The following is a 12158-nucleotide window of genomic DNA, read 5'->3' on the forward strand; positions in this document are numbered from 1 at the left end:
CAGAAGGAAGGACGAGCGGTTAGGGGAGGAGGCAATCAACCCCTTTGTAGTTTGCTTTTTGCGTGCTCGCCTGCTTTGCATTTGCATTTCGATTTCAATGTCTATGTACTTTTTTTAGTTGTGTAAAATTCAATAAAGAGCAGGGCAGCCGGAAATAAAATACCAACTATAAATATTATATTAGCGTGCGTCGTCTGTCTGCGAACCCCAAACAGCAAAAATAATGCGACGACAACAATGCTGTCCGACAATTGTCAAAAAAGGGTTGCGCGCGTTTCAAAAGGAAGGAAGTAACGAAAGTTTTTGCTTATCGAGTTTCGCAAAATTCGCAAACAAACACAGAACACAAACGACAAATTGTGGAATTATTTAAATTGCGAGGAATTCTTGATTGCGGCTTCGCAAGGCATCCAAATATGGAATGTGAATGTGGAATACGGCAGGGAAAAAGAAAATCCAGCCCACACTCTGCCATTAGGAATTGAATTCAAATCAATTAAAGAAACGAAAACAACAACATATCCAGACCAAGACATATGAATGCACGTGAACTTCATACCTAAGAAGGGAAAAAAGGGCGCACGGCAGCTGTAATAAGATCGAATGAAGGATCAATCAACTGCCAAAGCAGCGGCAGCAGAAGAAGCAACGAAAAACAAACAAATACACTTCGAGAAAAATCTAGATTTCGTTAAAACTTTATATTATGGGTTAGTATAAAAAAACGTATAAATATTAAATTAGGTAACTATATTGTAAGGAAAAAACGAGTTGTTGGTACTAAGCATGTTTTTTCCAAACGATCGTCCTAATGGCAGAGGTTTATTGTTAAACTTAGCATTTGAATAAAAAACTTAAAATTAGTTGTGATATCTTTTTGAACAAACAAGTTTTGGGTGCAATCGTTTTGATAAAATGTTATCAGGATATATTATTAAAAACATTTAAATATTAAATTTGGTTAAGATATCATCATGAGAAGAGTTTTTCATTAAAAGAGTGTTCTACCACACAGTTTTGGCATCCCTATGTTCAAATATTGTTAAAAGCATTCCAATAACAAAATAGAATAGTCTTAGTAAGCCAAGTTTCAAGCATTTTTTCAATTGAAAAACAAGCTGAAATAACTATACTATAAAATAATATTAATATGTTCCTGAACACAGGTCGAAAGAAACAACTTGTTGTGGCACAGGAAACCTCCTTTCAGATGTACTTGTATTATCAGCTTCTTCATTTTAAACAGTAGTTTCTAGAGAACGCAAATAAAATTTTCTTGAAACTTCTTGCGTATTTGTCGAGTGTAAGGACCTTTGGCGAAGGGTAGGAATAACAGGCTGGCAGCTGTCGTAAACTAGGCGCAAATGTGCGAAGTGGTTGCGAGTCCGGGCACAGGACACACAACACAGGCCATTCCAGGCAGGCAGGCAGACAGGCACACTCGGCAACAGGATAGCCACAGCTGAGCCGAGTTGCCTTGAGCCTCGGAATAAGAAGGGATAAGGCGAACAGCTGTCTGTGCCCGTATCGTCGACGAGCCTTTTGTTGAGCCACGTCACGTAGGCCGAAGAACAACTACAAAAAATGTAAAAGAAAAACGAAGCCACCACCAGCAGACTCAGGCGATCGACCAACGCACTACTATAAATACATATAATGGCACTTACACTAATCAATAATCGGCGCGCTTATATTTGGCCAATTGGAGCGGCGGTGAGAACGACAGGCAGGACACAATAATTTAAGTGCCTACTGCATTTATTTCAAAGGACTTGTTGGCGTAGCAGGTGGCTTGCCTCTCAGCTCAATTCTGGGGCATTTGTACATATGTATGTATGTATATATCCGGGGTGCAGGTGCACAAGACAAAGAGTTCTAGTTACTATTCCATATTTATGGGTAGTTAGTTTAATGCCTAATCAAAATGGGAGATACAGTTGTTAACTAATACTATGCAAGAAACAAAGGGATCCATTCATAACTAATCGAAATTACTGTGCTGTTGTGGTAAACCTGTTGATATGATTTAGAATTTCCTGCTCCTATATAACGGGTACATTCCACAGATAATCTTATCAATCAACTATCAAGCAACTTGTGACACTATCTTAAGGCGACAAACTATAATAGCTATTATTAGAGACATACCGAATTCTATAGTTATTTTATAAATCGATAGTATTCCAATCTTTTCACCATTTGACCAACAAGTGATCACAAGAGGACAGTCCCGAATTCGATTCAAATTATGCGAATTGAAATGGGAATATATATTCGTAGTACTCCCAAGCGATTCAATTACTTGCAAATAAAACACTATTGAAATACTAGATCCAATTAAAAGCTTTGCAAGCAGATTAGTTAATTAGTTTCCCGAATTTAATTCATTTATTCCCAACGAAATGGAAAACTACTTAGAAGTTTAATTAACGTGTTAAATATGTTAAAATCTGAATATAATTTTATTGTTAGTAAAAATAGAATGCATTTCCGGTGAGGTCTTTCTATTTGAAGAAGCATTTATTTGTTTACCTATTTACATATGCAGACTAAAGACCTATTTGTTATTTAAGCAAAAATTTTATCTTTTATTAAAAGCTCGCGCTGCTGTTAGGAATTACTTTAATGTGTTGGCATCAAACCGTTAATATTTGTTGAAATTAGGAGTAACTTTTTGTTTACTTATGATAAATTTTAATAGTTATATTCGAGGAAATATGATTATAAAGATATTAAGATATCTCAACGTCGCTTTTAGTCCAACCTTTATAGATTATTTTTTTCCTGAGAATTATGTACTGTTTTTGTTAAAAGTTTGGGGTCTATCCAACCGATATTATGCAAAGGTTTCTCAGCTAAAAGACTTTTACATTGTCTGTAATAAGGTTTTATTTAGGTTTTTGTGATTATAATGCCTGTAATTCAAATATGAGTAGTTATACGTTAGTTTTTGCAAATCTTAAAAAACCCGTCTTTCCCAAAGATAATAAAGAAAATTATTTCTTTTTAATGGGCGTGTTTTTTCTACAATTTACCAGACACTTTATAAATACTACTACAGATCAATTTATATTCAATACAAAACCTTAACATTTTTCTGTATTTTTACTAAAACTTAATTTATTTTTAACCAGAAACTATTCCTGAATCCCTCTTTATTTATTCTAGTCCGAATAGATTGTTTTCTTTTAATTTGCTGACACATTTTAAGTTTCTTTCCTTTGACATCCCCATAAGTGATGTTTCTGAGCATTTTGAAAGTAACTTGTTACCCGATCTTGAGAGAAATGCCTTCCCCTAAGTTACACACTAGACTCTAAATCTGCTCACTTGTTGAACTCTGCGCCATTCTGGCGAATGGCTGAACTATGCAATTCTATAAATAGAGCACTTAAACGACGGGTCGATTGGCAGATGTGGCCAATGCGGCGCCAACGCACGTGCTGTTCGCTCCATGAGGCTGGATGCTGCACTCTATATGCATTATACATAGTGTGTACATAACCATATATGTATATAGCATTTCTGGATGTGTGTTTGCTTACCCCGGAAAGCAGGAAGCGTATTTTTAAATTGTGCGGATATGTTGTGGCTGCGGGTCCACTGTTGCCGTTGTTGCCACCACTGCCGCCCAAATAGGATGGCGAGGCTGAGGCGGAGCCACCAACATATTCGATAGTGGCTGAGGGGGTGGTCGAGGCGGACGATGGTGATGAGGAGGCAGATGTTGAATGCTGACTACTATTGTGATTATGTCCTTCACGCTCACGGTCTCGATCCGATCGATGACGGCGATGTTCGCGATGTTCACGATGCTCACGGTGCTCACGATGCTTGTGGTGGCGATGCTCCTTATCTTTTTCACGCTTTTCACGTTTCTTCTTCTTGTTTTTGCGATGCTCCTTGTATTCTACGGCCATCTCAATATGATGATGATTATTATTGTTGTTATTGTTGTTGCTCTCTGCGGATTCCGCCGTGGCAGCCATGCTGGCCATTGTGGCTGTGAAATCGACGAGTGTGCCGCTGCCAACAGTTGTGGCAGCCAAAGCAACAGCGGGTGCCACATCCATGGGCTGTGTGCTGCTTGTATCCAGTGTGTCCATCATCATCATCTTGGGTTTTGGGTGGTGGTGGTGGTGGAGGAGTAATAGTAGTTGAAGGTGGGGGGAGTTGTGTGGAGGGAATCACAGTTTTTGCCGTTTGCCCGCGAGCAAAAGTTCGCGTTTTTTCTTGCTTTCGACTTGGTCTTTTAGCGGCAATTTTGTTTTGTTGCAACGTCGCTGCTGCTGTCTTCGTCTTTGTTGTTGTTTCTACACTATAATTAGTTAGACAGGCAGCAGAGCTTTTGATTTGGCCAACATAATAATGGTTGCGTTTTGGCTCCGCTCTCTAAAACCAAAGTTAAAAGCCAATGAGTCAGTCAGTCGGTTAGGCAAGTCGGGTCGTCTGTGCGTTGCACGTTGCCTTTCCACTTCTTCTAACCCGTTTGTTGTTGTTGTTTCGTTTTCAATAATATTATTTTTATGCTCTGCTGTCGTTTTTTTATTTCAATTTTCACGCACACCCATTTAAAATCACAGTGCCTGTATGCATGTGTGCGTGTGTGTGTTGGGGTGAATAACTTTCTTGATGGCAATTGCCTTGCTCTCTCTCTCACTTCTGCTCACTCTCTTTGCCATATAGCAGTCGTGTATGCACACACACATATACATATATAAAAAACAAACAGCCGACGTTTAAACTTTTCTTCTGCTTTGCACAAAAATCATAAATGAAATTGACTTTGTATTACTTAGTTTTTTATTTGGTACAATTTAAAACATGTGCTGGCCGCTGGCCACGTGAACAAACACAATATTTGAACAGTTTTCATACACGAAAAACAACTTTTTCGCTACACACTGGCGGCCATAAAAGTTGAGCACGTTTCACAGAGAGGAAGAGTTGACGACGACAATGTTTAGACGATAATTAAAGCACACATAAATAAATGCAACATATTTAAAGCCAAGTTTTTTGTTTTTGTGGTTTTTCAATAAACAGAATGTAAAGACAATTTTTATACACACACACACACGCTCAAGTTAACAAAAAAAAAACACAAAAACGACTACTTAAACGACTGTAAAACTCCAGCGCGGAGTTTAATACTGCGAAGCCGATAACAAATGCATTCACCGTGCTGGCCGTGCGGAGTTGTACTAAACTCTGGTGGGTTGAATTTTATGTTTAGAAGCGGCGGCCTCGGCAGACTGTGTTGCACACAAAAGAGAGAGAGAGAGCGGTGCGCGTGTGAAATTGAAAGAGCACCAGCACAAGCAGCGATGAGAACGAACAGTATGTAGCATTGTTGTTGTTAGCTAGTCCGCAGCCGGTTTTCAGTGCTTTTTTTTGCTTGAGCAGGGGGATTATTTATGTATGTATGTCTGTACATATTGAATGTTATGTCTGCACGTAGGCCAGACACCACATATAAACATACATACAACACACGCACTCACCGGTGTGTAGACGACGTGTACAAAAACAAAATGAAGCATACCACAAAAACAAAACGACGGCGACGGCACCAGCATAAGAACGAACGGCAGCATAAAAATAAACACTCATACATATGTACATACGTATGTATGTATGTACATACATTCATACGCAAGACCTGACGTAGAGTCGTGGGGCAGCGCACTGACGACGAGAACAGAAATTTAACTGGAAAAACGTCACCCACTGCACAACAACAATACATTGTTTCGATAGGGTTGAGGCTGAGTGACGCATTTAATTGAATGCTGATTTCTGATTTTTGCATCAATAATTAAAGCCAATTAGTAAACATTTAAAATTTTTATAAAAATGACTAATCAAGTTCTATCCGAGTTGCGATAAAAATGTTTGCTGGGTAGCCCCCAAAAACACACACAAAAAGAGAACAGTTTTGGAACTCATACATATGTATGTATGTATGTATAAAAGTGAATCCGTCGCATACTCATAAGACAACATAGACAGATACACACACACACAAACACAGTGTCGACTGCAGCATGTCGTAATGCCACTGATGTTGTAATAAAAGAGCAACAACAATAATAACAGAACCCGCTGCAGTAACAGCAGCAAATGAAACGAAAATGTTATCAACAGCAGGAAGCAGCGACGGCGACAGCTACAACGCGCCAACAAAATTTGAGAAGTGATTGCTTCTAATAGAAATGTGAGATGAGAAATTGCAAAAGCATAACAAAATAACAAAAATTTAAAAAATAATTCATTAATAGCCTGTTATCAATTGTAATATACAAAAGCTTATGTTTTAACAACCTATTTTTTACAACAAAAAATATTAAGGCAATGATATTACATGTACATACATGTCTATGTATGTATGTACTTATACATACATAAATGTAAATAATGGTTTGTATAGTTGATTGAAAGGCAAATAAAAATAAACTGCGACTGTTCTCAAATCTAACAGAAACTACTACTAGGAACAGATTAACAGAGCATCAGAGCATAAAAGAGCACAATGTTGCCGTGTTTGAGTATGTGAATGCTTAGATATACGTATGTGTATTTGTATATGTATTGGAGTGTCTGTGCTTTATGCAATGTTGCCAACGGGGGCGGGTGTTGCAAGTTAATACAGTTGGGTACTGTTGTTGTTGTTGTTTCTGCAGCAACAGAGCCAGACAACGAAAACGATTCAAGAAGACAAAACAGGAAAAAGAAAAATAATTGAATTGTAAGGCAATGTTTACAGGAAGAAGAGGTCGTGGCAAAAGAAGTAATCTAACACACACTTACATATTTTTTATGCATTATGGAGCAGCGCCACAGACGTTTGCAATTGGCAATAAATAAAAAAGATTATTTTTCAGCTGGCAGCCACCAAAGAGCCAACGAAGCGAAAGGTGAACATGCAGCATAATTTGTAATGCAAATAAATGAATGTTGAAGCCCGAAAAAATTATAGCAGAAAAAAACTTAAGTGCCATTTATGCGAGAATACCTTGGCAACAATTGGCAAGGTGGAGTTTCATGGATACCCGAAAGGGGAGATAGGAGAGGAGGAGCTTCTACGGTCGCTCGGTTGTTGACGTGCTGACTGACTGGGGAACGTGCCTGTTTTACAAAACAAACAAACACGAAATGGGAATGGGAACGGCACAAATATTGCCGTTGTTTTGGTTGGTTGCATGACCGCGTCTCTGCCGCTGTGCCTGTCTGTAATCAAATCAAAGAAGGTGGCAAAGTGTACAATGGCGGCGTCGCTGATGGCGCCTTTAGTTTCGTCGTTGCCATACAGAAGCAAAATTAATTTTAATATGCAGTCATTGTTGTTGCTGATGCAAGGTAGCATCTTGACAACAACAAAGAAATGTCATTGTGTATCCCTTCCTTTTATACTCACTCAAAAAGTCCATGTGTTATCTGTTAGCGGTTGTAACACACAAAAGGTAGTCATGGGAAATGTTCAAAAGTGTATCGAAAACTATAAAACCTAGAATCACAAATGCCTTACGTAACCAATACTCTACCTCATAAGGAACAAGCCATAGTAATTACTTTTTGTTTTTAACTATTATTGGGTATTATTATTCGTGGAAAAGCAATATTATTTTCAAAAAAGGCAATGATTTACTTGTAAAAGGTTCAAATAGATTAGGTCTATAGATATTTCGAATTTCTTACCAATCTCTTTACAAACATTTACAAATAAAAGTGGTCTTTAATTTCGACAACTGAAATATTATTGTTTTAACTTTAATATAACTTATTTAATACATTCAATAGAGATATATGTATGCATTTTTAGTGAAACGAGATTAAGTGTTAGGGTATTTCATAGTCGAGAGTTTTCTGTCTACTTTTTGGGTATGCATTGAAGCACTCTCCTATGCTGAGACCCGGCAATTTGGCATGCTTAATTACCAGACACTTTATGAATCCTTTTTGGTCGGTAAGCATTAGAAGTAATATGCATTAATAAATGGAACCCGTACGAAGCATTAGCGAGCAGACAGGTTGGCTCTTAAGCGCGCCCAAATTGGTCATTCAACTTCAAAAGGGGGACCATCAAAGTCAAACAAAGAGAGCATAAAGGCATTGTCAAATATTTAATCAGGCGACAGGGTTTAACTTTGCATGCGCACTTCACACAAAACAAACTCATTTAATATCGATGATAAATAATGATATATAAAAGTGTTTGCGGACAGTAAATAGAAATCAAAGCCAAACTAAATTAAATTAAAAATGTCAACAGAAAAATATTTGCGCAGGCAATGCAAAAACAAACCTGTGGGACGAGGGTTGGTGAATTTATGCATTGCAGTGTTGCCAGATAGACACGCACGCAACTCATATGCATAAGCCATAAAGAGCGTGCGTGGGAGAGATTGAGAACGTGGGGCTGGCTGGCAAGGAAACGGTAATTTTGTTAACAGCTTTGGAAAAAGGTATAAGTAATAAACTGCAAAGGGACACGTGTCGCGCCTACTCACACTCTTATTCTCGCATACACATAAACATACACTGATGAAAAATGCAGGCAACACGCAAATAAATACACGGGCAAGGTGTTGATTTACTTTTTTTTGTTTTTGTTGCTGGGTGACCTGCACTAAATAGGTATTTGTGTACATACACACACCTATACATATGCGTGTGTCACGATACGAGCGCCTTTAAACATATTAATTGCGCTGGAAAAACAATTTTGTCAAAATAATTTTTTATGACCATTTAAAAGGAAGGAGGAAATCACTTAACAATGTGTGCGCTTTGGGCTTAAGCCGATTCTGGGCTAGTTTTTACAGGCCGAGGAGGCGGGTCATAAAACGCACAACAGCTGAGAGCAATAAATGATTTTGACACTCACGTGTGTGCATGAGTGTGGGTGTAACGCAGGCACGCGTGCATTAAGGCGGTCATACTTCTGACAGGCGCTTATAATCGAAACGGTAAATAACAAAATTGTGAATTATCACCCACCCTAAAAATTAAATATAGACGCATAATTTATGTACGCTTTTTTATATATATTTTTTACTACTGCATAACAAACCTTTAAGAAAGGGCATCTTTTTGGCTACTCTGGGACAGCCGCGGGGTTAAAATCAGCCCTTAAGAGCAAGGATGCTCACTGGTCAGCCTTTTTTGGGGTAATTTTTGCGGAATAATAAATGTGACTCATTTTTATTTAATTTAGATATGCAGGTCTGTTCTTTATATCAAATAATATAATATTTTACGGATGAGAAGATTTTACATATTTCCCTTTTAGGGCTAATATTTTTAGGAATATAAGTAATATGAGATATATTAAATTACCAAAGTGGCTATCCATATCATCTTTGTTATTACATTTTATTAAGAAGCATAATTTGAGAAAGAGTATATGACTTTGAAAATTTTAATATCGACAACAAAAATAACTGAATTATACATTCTTGCTAGTATCCATCATATTAATACAAAAAATTTTAATATTCCAGGGTAATACAAGAGCTTGCTATATACTTCACTTTTGGTAAACATCATCTTTATAAATTTAATATACCGGGATAACACAAGATCTCGCTATTGTTAACATAATTTTCCAATCAACTTGAGGTCCTTTTTCATTTTCCACATTTGACAATATGGGAACGAAGCCAAAACCAATTTAGAATTAACAATTTTCTACAAATGACGAGTTTTATTTGTAGACACAGTAGTATTATAAACATCAACACCCCTAAACCACACTCACAACAAAAACTTTGCTACTTCCCCCACATTTCGACCCTGAGACTGTCAATTGTGGTTAGTTTCTGCTGTTGATTGCATTTCATAGCCAAAGCATTTTATAATGTGAAATCAATAATTTTGCCATTAAATGCAATCTAGTCACGAAAATGTTGTATAAATTATGTATGTATGTATTTTTTAGTCCCTTTCAAACACTTGTGGAGTAAATAAATGTAGCCAAACGCTAGAGGCGGGTTGTTTAAGAAATCATAGGCGTTCAAGCAAAGGAATGACTTATGAAATAATTTAATATATTTCTCTAAAGAAGGACAAATGATAAATGGACTCGCCTAAACTGTCCGCCTGCATGTCAGTAAGAGCTCAAAATTCTCAGAAAATATAAAATTAGAGTTTTAAAAGTTATTGATTTCAAGAAAAGGTAAGATATTGTCTTCACTTCCATCCAATGCCATCGAAATTAGATTTTTCTATAACTGGCATTTTAGGACATTTTTCCCAATACTCGTAACGAAAACGGAAAAGTTGATTATTATACTTTGTGGCTTTAACTTGAAGGCCCAATCAACTTGGCCTCTTTATAATATAATCCCTGGAAAATTGCTCAATTGAAGCAACAAAAAGACATTCTTAGTTATATTATAAACACATTTAGATTAACTGCCAATATTGTTTTTACGATTGAAAATGGAATTTGGGAAGTAAGTAATTTATTATAAAGATATTGCGCTCTTTATAAAGCGAATCTTTTATAGTTATATAACGTATGTATATTTAACGATTTATATTAATTATTCATTTGTTTCATTTTCCATTCATGTTTTTTAATAACAGTATTTGAATTGTCCACTATTTCTTTTCATTTCAATATGTTCCGTAAAGTCGTCAGTGCATCTCACAAAATGTCAAATTTTGACATGATTTGCCTTTAGGAAAAGAGCAAATTATCGGCACACCCACCCACCCACATGTGTTCTACGTTTATGCGTTAATCTAAGCCATAATCAAGATCACTTCCATATACAAATAGACACAAATTTCAACAAGAACGCATAAATCTATTCGCACCAATGATCACAAGATATTAAGCATTAATTAAAAAGATTCAAATTCCGCAAATATGTATTCAAGTATAGACCTCATCAGCGTTATGGCCCCGGGGGCTGAATGAAGCTACACAGGCATTGGTAATATTTTGCTCATTTTTATATTTTTTGTTTATCAATCGGAAAAGTTTTTAAAGAGCTATGACACATGTGCAAAAATTTTCAAAAACGAATCACTCAAAAATAGACGCTGACTAGGAAGGTCTAAAAATATATATGCTATATGACTGTAAGATTTGTGCCAGCAATACACAAATTGAATTATTTACATATAGTAGATACAAAAAATATTCAACGCAACACAAAACACACCTGCCTGCCAGCATGCCTGCCGGTTTGAGTGGGGGGCTAAGAAACGACCTCCCGATGGGGTCTGGGTCTGCTGTTCTTATGTGTATACGTTAGTGAATAAATATTATCTAAAATGGCCTCTATATATGTTGGCATAGCAACATTTTAGTGGTCAACGTCATTACAAATACAACAAAAAAACAACGTGAGCGGAACTCTTAGAGAGCATTTCGAACGTTAAGGGTCGTGCAATTCTTGTAATTCCCATAAAGAAATGGAAATTGTATTTCTTGTAACTACATGATTTAGTGCTTCGGTTCAGAATAGAGTGGTTACAAAAACGTTATAGGCAAACAAGTTTATGCTACTCAGATTGATTATTGAATCGGTTATTTCTATGGTAGCTATATAAAATAAAGATGCTATATATGGTTTGCATAGAACTCAGTCTGCAAACAGATAAGATAACTCTCTATGCCAAACTTGGGGTTCCTAGCTGAAGTGGTATACAAGTTGTCTCGGTTCATACTGTCGAACAGACAAATGCACTAAATTATTTTGATTCATTTGCATCCCATTCCATTCCATTCCTTATCCTTTTACATACATTAGACACCAACCTGTTGTTTGAAGTGTATAAAATTATTTAATAGTCTGGATGCTTTCAGATGACTAAGCGGGTGAGTATAGGGTAAAAGAAATTGTGATGTTCGACAATTTGTTGAAATCTTAAGTGCTTTCTGCTGCAAGTAATGCGGCATGACATCAATTTTCTATTGCACAATTAAGGTATTATGGACTAGAGGCACTTAAGGCAACATAGTAAGGTAAACAAGCGAAAGAATTCAAGAATAATGCTTTCATACTACTCCCACATCTTTAAGCACGTGGCTTGTTGAATAAGGCATTTAGCTAAACAATATCTAACAGCTACAACAAACATTACGAAGAGCACATACATATAGTATGTATATAGGAAATTTCTCAAGAACTCATATGGGTTCG

The 12158-nt window shown here is 36.7% G+C and overlaps 1 protein-coding gene across 2 annotated transcripts in view; it reads right to left on the reverse strand.

The window, feature by feature from the left end:
- The window catches only part of LOC115623802 (protein AF-10-like), a 34728-nt gene that overhangs the window by 6964 nt on the left and 15606 nt on the right, over window positions 1–12158 (reverse strand). Inside the window, exon 1 of one of the 2 annotated variants that reach the window (XM_030518345.1) lies at window positions 3546–4468. The exons of the other annotated variant lie outside the window; for it this stretch is intronic. Coding sequence (XP_030374205.1) covers window positions 3546–4115 — 570 coding nt within the window. The 5' untranslated portion in view covers window positions 4116–4468. Of the gene's footprint in view, window positions 1–3545; window positions 4469–12158 lie in introns of those variants that run through there. 2 annotated transcript variants of the gene reach the window in all.

Source organism: Scaptodrosophila lebanonensis, unplaced genomic scaffold, assembly GCF_003285725.1.
Source record: "Scaptodrosophila lebanonensis strain 11010-0011.00,11010-0021.00 unplaced genomic scaffold, SlebRS2 tig00000053-arrow-pilon, whole genome shotgun sequence".
NCBI classification, from domain to species: Eukaryota; Metazoa; Arthropoda; class Insecta; order Diptera; family Drosophilidae; genus Scaptodrosophila; species Scaptodrosophila lebanonensis.